The sequence below is a fragment of the Chiloscyllium punctatum genome, chromosome 7, assembly GCF_047496795.1.
Source record: "Chiloscyllium punctatum isolate Juve2018m chromosome 7, sChiPun1.3, whole genome shotgun sequence".
Lineage (NCBI taxonomy): Eukaryota > Metazoa > Chordata > Chondrichthyes > Orectolobiformes > Hemiscylliidae > Chiloscyllium > Chiloscyllium punctatum.
The window spans coordinates 62,472,322-62,486,313 of NC_092745.1; the positions used below are offsets into that span (position 1 = coordinate 62,472,322).

At 39.5% G+C, this 13,992-nt stretch overlaps 1 protein-coding gene across 10 annotated transcripts in view; it reads right to left on the bottom strand.

Moving 5' to 3' along the window:
- LOC140479730 (UDP-N-acetylglucosamine transporter-like) overlaps positions 1-13,992 on the bottom strand; it is a 59,771-nt gene that overhangs the window by 23,874 nt on the left and 21,905 nt on the right. For all 10 annotated transcript variants that reach the window (XM_072573792.1, XM_072573796.1, XM_072573795.1 and 7 more), the window contains 2 exons: positions 11,658-11,812; positions 9,907-10,029 (listed from right to left, as the gene is read on the bottom strand). In XM_072573792.1, the coding sequence (XP_072429893.1) occupies positions 9,907-10,029; positions 11,658-11,812 (278 nt within the window). The remainder of the gene's footprint in view (positions 1-9,906; positions 10,030-11,657; positions 11,813-13,992) is intronic.

A 13,992-nucleotide genomic window follows, 5' to 3' on the forward strand; every position in this document is an offset into this window, starting at 1 on the left:
GGTCAAAACCCTGGAATTCCTTCCCTAATGATTTTGTGGGGCAACCCACAGCAGGTGGACTGCAGCAGTTCAAGCCAGCAGCTCACCACCACCTTCTCGAAGGCAATTAGGATGGGCAATAAATGCTGGCCAGCCAGCAATGTCCACATCCCACAAAATGAATAAATTAAAAATAAGAAAAAGCTGAAACAAAAACAGAAATTACTGTAAAAACTCAGCAAGTCCAGCAGTATCTGTGGAGAGAAAGCACAGGGATGTTTTGAGTCCAGGGAGCTTTCTGTGGAACTGATAGAAGCTAGGAAAAGATGGTACATATTCTGAACAATTTCCAATGCCTTCTACATCTTCAGGAACAGGTGCAAGAGTGGCTGAGGATTAGTTCCTCAAAAACCTACGTACTGCATTACAGGTAGTTCTCGGATAACATGCATTACGGCAGTGCAATGGGTTTATAATGTTGCTGAGGAATTAAGGAATAATATTTTCAAGAACGGTTACTTCTATTTGCAATAATGCAATTCCAGCAGTACTCGTTTCACGCGCATGCACTGATGTCAGCGCCAATCTTTATGGCATTCTGTGCATATATCACTATCGGCTGCTGACAGAGCAGCTTTTTGAGAGAAGTACATTGTACAGCTTCCTATGAAAGGTACACTACTCCTAGGTTATCCCCATTTTTGAAAAAAATGGAGGGCATTGTGACAAGAATGTTAGCAAGAAGCATCCTGGTGATAAAAATTGCAGGTGGTGAACACAAAAGAAAGACTACAACACTAGAAGAGAAACTCTATATTATAAAGTGTTTTGAGCATAAGGAAAGAATATGTGATATAGCTTGCTTAACAAGAATGAGGGAGTCTACCTTATGCACAATGATGACCCTCTGCCCTGCATTAATAATATTTTTAAAATGCACTGTGTTAAATTTACTTTTATTTCATTGATAAATATGATCTATACCTTCATTCAGGCTGTGCTATACTTTGTGTTTGACTTTTGGGGGATTTTTAAATGACTGTGAATGATTTTGTTTTGTTGGTCTGCTCCTAATATCACTTTTCCCAATGGCCTTATCAATTATATTAAGCAATTTTCTATTAAGTGAGGTTTCGCTGGAATGCAACTATAGTGTTTTCGAAGAATTACCCCCGTATTTTCTACTTCAGTTTATATTTTAATGTACTAGAGCTTAGAAGTTTAAAAACTACTGTTCATTTCTTCCAACATACCCACATATCATTTTATACTTTATTATTTGAAAGTTCATGCTACAAAGTATTGCACTGTATTCCATCAGTAAATGTTTTGATTAACTGGCACCATCTTTTCCCTGAGCACACTGGATAATAAAGATTTTCCTGTTATGACTAAATTCCAAAAGTACTTCATTAACAGTGAAGTCATTTACAAGATCTTAAAAGATTTGAAAGGCTTTATGTTTGTACAATGTTTTTCAAAAATGGACTAATACCTAAAGAAATAAAGTTGGAATTGGTTTTATTTTTCAAAAATATATTACAATAGAAGCCAGTGAGGTTTTCAGGAAATTCCAGAACTTAGAATGTTGGCAACAAAAGTCACTTGGCACCAAATGATGAATCAGTTACATCAGGACGTGCAAGAGGCCAGAGTTAGAGAGAGACAAATTTCATCGGGTAGAAGGGCTGCGACGTTTACTCTACACCTTTGCGTATTGGTATTGCAAGTTAATTGTTTCCAACGTTTGTATTAAGATGCACACTGACTGCAGACATGTTTCCTATGAAAATGTGTTTTGTGTGTCATAATCAGATTTTCTCCAAATCAAATGCTAAGAGCAAATATACACGTTGAAAGCAGTACAGTATCTCTTATAAAATCTTAATTATCCAGGGTGCTTAGGGAAAGGATGGTGCTAGTTAATCAAAACATTTACTGATGGAATACAGTGCAATACATTGTAGCATGAATTTTCGAAGAATAAAGTATAAAATAATATGCAGGTTTGTTTCCAAGTTTGCAAGTGACGCAAACCTTTGCAATATAGTAAACAGTGAGCAGCAAAATTCAGGACAACACAGGAGAGTGAAATGACACAGCAGATTCAATTTAATATAGGCAAAATGTGAAGTCTCAAACTTTAGGAGAAACAACATGGAGTAGCAGCATAATTAAAATTTTGACAGGAGCACAAGTACAAACGCATTAACTTTTGAATGTGGCAGGGAAAACCGATAAAGCTAATATCTTTCCGAAAGAGCCACTGAAAATCTCCATAAGTTACTGCTTGCTCGACCTCAGCTGCAGCATTGCAAACTTGGCTGGGCACCAAATCAAAGAAAATTGTTGAGGCCATGAACAGTGTTCAGAGAAACTTTACCAAGATGATACAGAGGATGATGAGCATCAACTATGTGGAGAGATTGGAGAGATAGTTCACCAGAGTGAAAAAGTTAAGGAAAGACCTACAGATATTGAAAATAATCAGGAGTTTTAATAACGCATGCTGGGAAAAATCATTCTATTATGAAGTTGAAGGTGTGCACTGCACCTTTTAAAAAAAGAATGAAAGCTGAAAGCTGGCAAGCACCTGCTATGTCACAGTGTGTGCTGGAAAATTGAAAGATGTAACACTTGGCTGTAACCTAGATACCAGTTGTTTTCACAGCAAGAACATATCCAGTTTAAATTATGCCCCAAGATCCTAAAAACCAACTGGATTTAAATTTTACTGTTTTGACAGCTTCGAACCAATGAGACGATCTAATGTTTGGGGGGTAAAAAAAAGCAGGCATTTTGGACAATTAGCCAGAAACAGCACCAACTGCCATTGAAAGACTGCTGTTCATCACACATTATCAAAAGGTATCTTTTTCATATGAAACATCTTTCAGAAGACCAAAGATGACCCAGGGGAGATCGACACAGGAAGATGACAACCGAAAACGACAACCACTGTCTGGTTTTGAAAATTGAGATGTTGTAAATTTAACAGGGGCTTTATTGGATCAGGATATTGTTAGAGAATAGGAGGTAGATAAGAAACCTTTAAGAGAAAGGAGGCTCAGAGATGTAAATAGTTTGCTGTTTAATGTTCATTTTAGAGTTAAAGAATAAAATGGTTATTTTTCTTTAAATAGTAGAATTTGGATAGCACTCTGTTACTCAGACTTTAACAGATTACAAGGTGAGGTAAGCTTTTCGGAGTGTTTGGTTCAATTAGCAGAAGGATTTACAGCTGTGTTGTAACAATTTCCAATGGCCAGTAATACTGTAACCAGATGTCAGATTTAAAATAACTTGCAAAACAATTGATCAAAGAATCATCATCCGAAATGCAATACTCGAATAAATGGTGAAATCACCAGAAGAGAAATAATTTGCAGGAATATGGGGAAAAAGCTAGTGTGTGAACTAATTTGGACAACTTTTAAATAGTTAACACAGACACAATATGTTGAATGTCTCCTTTCTATGTTGTAGATAATCCAATAGCGTTTAATTATCTTTTTAAATATCTGTAAGATTTATGGAGACTACAAAATTATTTTAGATACCATTAGAAATTGAAAGGAAGGAGGAAAAATAGCAGTGTATGTTGCTCCATTTCCTTCCCCACCAATATTGCACGTTAATCAATTTGTCATACTCATAGGTACTGCTCCTCTGGATACATTCTTCCCATGCTTTGGACTCCAACCCTCCTCATCTTACCTCTTTCCAAGTATTCACTATATCCTCTGACCTTCCTCTTCGCTGAGCACTTTGTGCTTAAAGGACTTAGTTTTATCCCTTGAGACCCCACCTCAATGAATCTTCCAGTTACATTTCAATGAAACAGCTTGCTCCCATGCTAACACTTCCATCCTGGGTCTGCTAAATGTTCCAATGAAGGTGAAGATAAACTGGAAGAATACCATCACATTTTCTTCTTACTTTACAGACTCTAAGGCTAAACATTGATTTTAGCAATTTCACTGCTTGATGCCTGTTCTCCACTTTGATTACATTTGGTGAGAATAGAAAAGTGAGATTCTGGACATTGAGAAAAGAAATCTGACTTTCCAGATGACATATCAATAGCTAGATGAGAAACTCCATTAGTGAACAGTGAGGGGCCTATTTGCATGCATTAACATCTTATTTTTGCCTAATCTGACATCATTTATATGCAAGTTGCTATTTTCCCACACAGGAGAGAAACTACACAACACCAATTCTAGATTTAAAGGTTTGAGTGGTTATATGGTAGGTCGTTAGCACATTTTTGGACTTCCATCTTGGCTTTCCCAACATCTCAAGGATGCTCCATGGACAGAGACTGCCTGCCCCCAACCATGGAGGACAGCATCAGCTAAGTACCAGCCTCACCACATTACCATGACACATTTCTAATGCAGTTATAATAGAGTCAAAAAGTATGACACAGGAAAAGCACAGCAGATCAGGCAGCATCAGAGGAGCAAGAGAATTAATGTTTCAGCTCTTCATCAGGCATGCCCGAAATATCGATTTTCCTGCTCTTCGGATGCTGCCAGACATGCTGTGCTTTTCCAATGCCACATTTTTTGATTCTGATCTCCAGCATCTGTAGTCCTCACTTTCTCCTCATTCATAATACAGTTCAGCAAATCAGTAGTGCACTGTGCAGATCACTAGACAATGATGCTGCCAGGCCACTTTGCAGCAGAACAAGAAGTCACCTCGTACATAGGACAGGATGCATCTCAAGGCTCTTCAACTCCTTTCTTAGCATTCACTTACTTTCCCTTTACCCTGACCATTCCAGCATCAGCATGTGACAGCAACTTAAACACTGAGTGTGCTGCAAGCAAATGGCGACATCTGAAAGTTTCAGAGGAAATATTCCTCAGTCGAGTCAAGGAGGATCATGGGTCAGTGAGTGGGTCCTGCTACAATCTGTCAAGGACAGCAGCTGATCTCAGTCCAGGGACTTGGTCACAGTCAGCTGCTAGGCACATAAGGGGATTCATTTCATTACATTGTGATGGAGGTATTCATCAACAGTCACCACTACTCTACCTTTCACTGGACGTGGGGAGGGGGCAGGGGAAGAGAATGAAGTGTACAGGTCCTTAACTATATTGGGCATTAGGAAGCAGTAAGTCTGGGGGAGGAGAGACACTGAAGATGAACAGTTAAACTTGGGTGGGAATGTGGGAATGTCAAGCTTATTGGAGTTGACAGGCTATGAAGAAAGGAATCTGAGTGTTTGGGGGAGGTGGAGTAACACTGCATCTACAGTCACAGACAGAGCCTGCAGCACTACCTGGAGTGTTAGCTGTATTGTCTTCCATCTCTATTCAACTCAACTCAACAATAGCCATGAAAATGGCTGCTAGCATACCAAGAGTAGGCACAGTAATGTTACTTTTGTAAGCAAGCTCTACTGTGTACAGCATGGGGCCCTTTGAGACACAACTACATTAATTTGAAGCAGTGATTGCCTAATTAAAGGATTTTCTGTGGAGCCACAGAAAATGGGGGGGATACTAAATTAATATTTTGCATCAGTATTTACTGTGGAAAAGGATATGGAAGACATAGACTGTAGGGAAATAGATGGTGACATCTTGCAAAGTGTCCAGATTAAAGAGGAAGTAGTGCTGGATGTCTTGAAATAGTTAAAAGTAGAGAAATCCCCAGGACCTGATCAGGTGTACTTGAGAACTCTGTTGGAAGCTAGAGAAGTGATTGCTGGACCTTTTGCGGAGATATTTGTATCACTGACAGTCACAGGTGAGGTGCCAGAAGACGGGAAGTTGGCAAGGTGTTGGAGGGAATCCTGAGGGACAGGATGTACATGTATTTGGAAAGGCAAGGACTGATTAGGAATAGTCAACACGGCTTAGTGCGTGGGAAAACATGTCTCACAAACTTGATTGAGTTTTTAATGAAGTAACAAAGAAGATTGATGAGGGCAGAGCAGTAGATGTGATCTATATGGATTTCAGGAAGGCGTTTGACAAGATTCCTCATGGGAGACTGATTAGCAAGGTTGGATCTCATGGAATACAGGGAGAATACAAAGGCCATTTGGATACAGAATTGGCTCAAACGTAGAAGACACAGGGTGGTGGTGGTGGTGGTGGGAGGCCTGTGACCAGTGGAGTGCCACAAGGATCGGTGCTGGGCCCTCTACTTTTTGTCATTTACATAAATAATTTGGATGCGAGCATAAGAGGTACACAGTTAGTAAGTTTGCAGATGACACCAAAGTAATCATGACCACGATATTCATCATTATAAATTAATCCTCGTAATCTCTGAAGTAGAAGTAATCAGAGGCGACCTTTACCACATCAATTGTGGTTTACAATTCACAAAAGCTTTCCAACAAGGGGCCACAACCCACAAACAGCTGCAACATTCAATGGCTGCTGAACAACCTCCAAATTAAGAATTTGCAGAAGGGTGTGGAGGAGATACAGGAAGCCTAGAAGTCATTCATCGTCAATATCTTTTCCACTAAATGAGTGAGATGCTAAAGATAACGTGTTGGCACACAGGAACAAAACGGTCAGTTGTGGGAACAGGTGTAGTGTGCTTAGACTGTACACACATTGTGTTGAGGCGCCATATCATTAAGAGACTGACTTCATTAATAGGAAAAGGGTCTATTCGGCCAACTACTCTAACACAAATCTTAAGTTATGTCAAGGATAGATACAACACAGCCCATTCTGTCACATGGGCCACTGTGGGGCAAATAACAGGCCTTCTCATGAGAAGGATCTGAAGCTTTAACTCGTCTGTGGTGATTTGCACCACCAAGTCCTTGCATGGTGTGCTCTGGACAACTGCAGCAGAAAGAAAGGATGTATGGGAAACCATACAGCTGGCAGAGTGGCAGCAGCCTTTCTCAGAAAAAGATGAGGATATTGACTGCAGGAACATTACGTTCACCAGGCTAGAGCACAGCAACATTTGGTGCAAAATGCCAGACAGCACTGAATTGAAACCAGTTTCTATGATTCCATAATGCCATGATTCCTGTTTGGGAAAGAGTAGCACTCCTTCAGTCAGGGTTCTAACATAGATGATACTAAGGGAGGGTAGCACTATTCTTGTATCACCAGCTAAAATGACAGCTGTTCAGATAGACAATGATGTAAAGTGCCAATAAATCTACAAAGGTGATACTACATTATAAATAGAATGTCACCCATGCTACCTAGATGCCCTCCGAGGCTTTTCTTTTTCCTTTCCTCTGGGTGCTCTGGTTTCTTCCCACAGTCCAAAGATATGCAAGTTAGCATGGCCAATCTGCCCAAATTGCCCATAGCATCTAGAAAAGGTGCAGACTAGGTCGATTAGCCATGGGAAATGCAGGAATACAGGGATAAGGTAGTGGGATGTTCTTCGGAAGGGCGGTATCAACTTGATGGGCCGAATGGCTTGCTCCCACACTATAGGGATTCTTTGATTAGACCTGGCTGCAGTCTCAGGGTCTGCAATTAGGTTGGAGAGATCCTGTTGACCTTGGAGTCGAGTGGTCTGCCCTGGCAGGGTTTGTAAATAAAGAACCCAAACATACTGAATGTGTCCTGGCCAGATGCAGATTCAGCCTCCTCAGCTCGAAATTCCACAGGTTTGAGGGTTACAGGTAGGTTGGAGGTGGAGGCACCTGGCACGTCAGAAGTGCCCAGACAGTAGACTTCTCAAGATCTATATGTGGTTCTTCCTTCAACTGGGTGCCTACCGGCACCACTTTATTACAAGAGGAAGGGGCACCTGCAGTGAGATGGAAGTCCCTCATCTCCCTGCTATCTTACCATTGATGCTAACACTAACTTCTATAGGTTAGCAGATCGGTGCACATTCCCGGCTGCCATTGAGTGTTCTGCTGGACTTGGGTTTCCACAGCAGCTATCTACCTGTCCACGGAGATAGCCAGATGCATGCATATCATAGCCAGTGCAATACAGACAGCATGTTGAATTTGTCCAACCTTTGCAGAACATCTCTGACAAACCTATTTGTTGCTCCTATCTCTGTTATGCATTTTAATAAAGTTAGCAATGGGCAATACTAGGGGACTTTCTCTTCTCTGGGGCTCAGCTGCTGCCTGGTCTCCAACAGATCTTAGTGTCAGCATTCCTTCCTAGGCCAGCTACTGCCAATCATCAGTGCTACACAAAGACTTCAGAAAGAGAAACAAAATTCGAGGGAATGCTGGTGAGGAGACGAACATTTGCCACCTGCTCAGCAACAATATGGGTCATTAAGTCCTGTAGTGAGACAAAGGGAGAGATTAAGCAATACAAAAGTTGGCACTGTTGTTGGTATGGATGCAGATGAAGGTAAGGTAGTGAGGTGTGCCAGTTGGAGTAGAAAGCCAGAAAACAGGAAGATGTAGAAGCTTTTTGATTTGGGAGGTGGGAAAGGGTGCGTTAAAGCAATCAAGGGAAGATGCATGAAATAGTGACAGTGGTAGACTATGAGCTGTGAAAGGAGGTGTATGCAATGGCTAAGTTACAGTCAGTACGAGACATGATATGGAGATGCCGGTGTTGGACTGGGGTGTACAAAGTTAAAAATCACACTGCCAGGTAATAGTCCAACAGATTTAAATGGAAGCACACTAGCTTTTGGAGTGCCGCTCATTCATCGGGTGGAGCAGTGCTCCAAAAGCTAGTGTGCTTCCAATTAAATCTGTTGGACTATAACAACTTGGTGTTGTGAGATTTTTAACTCAGTATGAGACAGCAGAGAAAAGATAGTGGTACTTACTCTTTTACCTTCCTCCTGCACTGCCAGGTATTTCTTAGGATTATAGAAACAGAATGACCTAGGTAGCAACTTTGGTTCAGGCTGGCAGATTATTTTACAGTGGTCTGCTTGGGCGGTCTGGGGGGAAAAAAGAAGATGGGCTTCCTCTCCACCTCCTCTGCTGATACGTCTATCAGGAACACCATGTCCCTAAACTGGGATGCCAATTTGCCACTGTCACAATCTCCTTTGGAATTCTTGAGATACATGAACTGTGAAGAGCAGTTCCTGTATTGCAGTATTTGAAATGATGTGAAGCTGGGATTTAAAATATGGTGCACATGGCATCAATGCCAGAAGATATGGCACCAATGAGCACTTCGCTGCTGTTGAGCGCAATTCAGCACGAGAGCAGTGCCATGGAGACCTGATGAATCCTTCATGAGGTGAGCAGCATAAAATTGCATGGGAAAGTTGCTAGGACTCACGGAGGGAAACCCTATATGAAACTCCCCAACACTGACACTTTACCAAATTTTCATACAATTTAATACATAGAACTTTTTGTTGGATGTCTGATGGAATATAATGGAAGCAGAATTCTAAGACATAGCTTTTTAAATAAACCAAAGAATAAAAAAATGTGAAAGCAAAAGCCAAATAAGCACATCTCCCCATTCCAAATCAGTTCTGCCCCACCTGCCCATACTTGCACTGTATTACACATAATCCCTTCTCTTTCTGGAAAGATATCTAATTGCCTCTTGAATGAAATCATACTGTAATGAACACATATCACCAGAACAAAGTCAAAAATATTATACCACACTTTTTCCATCCTGAACTTACTCAAGAGAAGGAAAAATAGCTGGAATGTCTCAGAGTACGCAGCAAGTGGTTTAGTCAACTCTCCCAGCTAAAAACACATGATACACAAATAGGAGAGAGCTTGAAACTCTGTGTGTGCTTTCCAAGAAATACTGTCATACATTTAATAATCATGCTGCAGGGACAAAAATTCAAAAATTAATTACGTAAATTACAAAACTTTAAATGCTAATATCACTCAAAAGCCATTGAAGCCTACAATGCCAAATATATAAGTTTCTGATTTCAAATTTTAGAATGAATTATAAACCTATCACAAAAACTGAACAATATTATAAGAATGAGAAATGCTCACACACATACCTGAACAAGTGTGACTCCTGCCATTAATATTAAGAGCGAAAGCCATTGATAAACACCTAGGTTTTTACCAAGCATCGTCACAGAAAAGAAAGCTGTAGTAAGAACCTTTAGCTGGTAAGTAACCTGCATAAGACGAAAGCTGCATTAAAGCTACAAATAATTGATTTAACAATATTTAGAAATTCTACCTATGCTTATTCAAACCTGGCCAGTTGATTTCCATAGTTTTATATTTTCAGTTCCTTGACCACACAATTACCTCGATTCACCAAAGCACGAATATCTCCAAAATTTAAGATAGCATTAAATGTTAGGGTAGAGTTGAAGCTATGTAATTTCACATCCGCCGAGATAGATCTGACATGTTATTGGAACACTTGACACAAGACAACTGATGCTCTACAGAAAGCCAAGTTAGGGAGACCAGATGAAGAGGAGCCAAAGGAAAGGTTTCAAAGACAACTTTAAAGCCTCCACAAAGACCTGCTCTCTTAACATTAACGTACGGCAGAAGATGCCCAATCACAACCAAAATGAATTTTCTCAAGACCTTTCAATTAACAGCAGTAGCCAGACAGACAATAGCAACAGAGACAGAAAGAGAGGATAGCTGCTCAAGCCAACACTCTGCCACAACCTCTGTCAGTTGAAAGCTGGTTGAGCCTACAAGGTTAAGTTCGGGCTCATAAACCATCAGTAAACTCACATCAACACTGACATCTCAATTTCAAACCAACCAACCACAAGAAATGGAGGATTGATGATAATGGCAACTGCATTTATTCTAAACTGCATGAGGTAGTCATTCCAGTCAGGTAACCATCTTTAAAACACTCAATCTCATTCCCTGATAGTATCATACTTTCACTGTAAAGTTAAATGAAGCTGCACCAAACATTTGATTGTTAGATAAACTATTCCAGTAATCGACTACAGTCTCCATTAAACTTTGATACAATTTGAGATTTTCTTTGTGCGCTCAGATGTTCCAGTTCTTCACTCTCATTACCCATGTCTATCATTTTGATAAATACCTGGATTATGTTCCTTCTCAGTCAGGGGTTTTCTGCAATTTAAAGTTGCAAATGTCAGAATCAAACTCATCATTTCTCAGAAACACTAATGCTACAAGAAAAAAACTTTGGGTTTCTGGCAGTGTCTTAATTTTAGAATCCACATCTTTCATTTCAAATATCACCATGGGCTCACTGCTTCAAATCTGCATACTTGCCTCCAAATCTAAAATTCTCAGAGTTCTCTGCACTCCACTAATTCTGAAACAGAAACAAATGCTGGAAAAGCTCTGCAACTCACAGTTGTAACTTCAGCCACCCAGGACCTAATCTTTGGAACTTGCTCCAAATTTCTCTCTGCTTCTCCATCACACACTCCTCTTTGACATTCCTTCAATCTTAACTCTTCATTTAGGCCAATATCATCTTCTGTAGCTCAGTGTCAAGTTTTGATTAATAATATTTCTGTGAAGAATTGTTACATTTCACAATGTTGATGGTTCTATTTAATGCAAGGTTTTGTTGTTAAATACCTCATGTGGAAAGTTTCAGAAGTTATCTGATAAAACAAAACTAACTAAATCATGTCTTAAAATACTGCCAATAGCTTAATAATGTGAAATCCTCCAAAACCCTTTATTCCCAGACAAGATATGCATGCAGAAATAAATCATAAACTGAGAAAGAATATTTGGATTGGAGGTGTAGAAAAAAGCTAGAGAGAGATGAATATTTTACCTGGTATGTTGCTGCATCTAAATTGGACAATGCAACATAAAGGAGATTATTCTGAAGTGTATAAATTCCAGAAGGAATGGCAAGTTTTAGTGTATCCATTGGTTTGTTCATAATTTCATCTTGTAATACTCGATTTAGTGCTTTAAAACTGTAATCTAAAGGGAAAAGAATGTGAAAATAGCATAAATAGACTTTGGCTATCAAAGCGCTCATGCTGACATCTTTAATTACTTGAACGATTACAATATGTTTTAAACATACTGCCATAGAGATGTATAGCATAGAAACAGACCCTTCAGTCCAACTTGTCTATGCTGGCCAGTTATCCTAAATAAATCTAGTCCCATTTGCCAGCACTTGGCCCATATACCTCTAAACTTTTCCTATTCATATACCCATCCAGATGCCTTTTAAATGTTGTAATTGTACCAGCCTCCACCACTTCATCTAGTAGCTCATTCCATACACACACACACCACACTTTGTGTGAAAAAGTTGCCTCTTAGGTCTCTTATAAATCTTTCCCCTCTCACCTTAAACCTATACCCTCTAGTTTTGGACTTCTTGCACCCCAGGGAAAATACCTAGTCTATTCTCCCTATCCATGCCCGTCATGATTTTATGTAAGGTTATTCCGTAGCCTCAGATGCTCCAAGGAATATAGCTACAGCCTATTCAACCTCTCCCTATAGCTCAACCCTCCAACCCTAGCAACATCCTTGTAAATCTTTTCTGAAAGCTTTCAAGTTTAACATCCTTCCTATAGGAAGGAAATCAGAACCGACCACAGTATTCCAAAAGTGGCCTAACCAATGTCCTGTACAGCCGCAACATGACCTAACTCCTATACGCAATGCTCTGACCAATATAATAAAACATACCAAACCCCTTCTTCACTATCCTATCTACCTGCGACTCCACTTTCATGGAACTATAAACCTGCACTCCAAGGTCTGTGTTCAGCAACACTCCCCACGACCGTACTATTAAGTGTATAAGTCCTGTTCTGATTTGCCTTTCCAAAATGCAGCACTTCATATTTATCTAAATTAAACTCATCTGCCACTCCTCAGCCCTTTGACCCATCTGATCAAGATTTCATTGTACTCGGAGGTAACCTTCTTTGCTGTCCATTACAATTTTGGTGTCATCTGCAAACTTACTAACCATACATCCTATATTCACATCCAAATCGTTTACATAAATGACAAAAAGCAGTACTTTACTGGTCAGTTTTAAAACAGAAATTTACTAATTATTAAAGACGTACAAAACAAATCAATTCTGAAAAGTAATCTTGAAACAGTATAGATGATAAAAGAAAATTGTTATCTAAACTTAAATAGTAATTAGGGCAAGTTTCTCATTGCACTCTTTTAGAAATTCATACAAAAACAAGTTGCAATAATGGTTTATATATGTTTTTCCAACTGACATCAGCACAGGCAGATTTAGTTTTTGTAAACTGACAGAAGTAAGCTGAAACATTTAAACTCCTACAGGATTCCAAGCATTGGTCACATAATTTTCCATGATTATAGGTAATTTGACCTATTACATCTGTGGCTGCTAAATCATCGATTTAATTTAACTTTTATTATCGTTATTAATACTAATGAAAAATATTCAGGGCTATGGGAAGGTGTCAATGGACTGGTCATGTCAGCAGAAAAATGGCAAACGGAATTCAATTTGGACAAATTTGACATAACATATTCGGGGAAGACAAACAAGACAAGGAAATAAACAATAAATGGTGGAACTCTGGGAAGTGCAGAGGAACTGAGGAAATTTGGAATACATTTTCACAGATTTCTGAAAAGAACCAGGAGAAATAGATAAAATGTGTCAAGGTGGTGTGTGGGAATGTCTTTCTAAATCCTGTACCACAGCCAGTACACAAACAGGGAGTACAGGGAGCTTATGTACGTATTGTATACTTGTTAAACTGTAGCTATGGTATCATTGCATCATAGGGAGAATGGGATTGAACAAGTGAGAATACAGAAGATATTTATAATGATTTTGCCAGGAGTAAAGACGGTTGGCCATGAGAAAACATCAGATACGCCTAGGCTTTCTTTGGAACAGAGAGGAGATTCAAGGTATAAAATTATGAAAGACCTAGACAGAAGGTTAGAATGACGTATTTCCTTAAGCAGAGAGACCATAGCTTTATCATAACTGGTAGAACTGGGATGGGAGGAACTGAGAGTAATCTTTCCTCCAAAGAGTGGGTGGAATGCCTCAAAAAGGTGGGAGTGGCAGAAACTCTTCAATCTAATAAAAGAACAACACTTGGTAATAATAGGAGTATTGAGCAAGAACTGGAAGA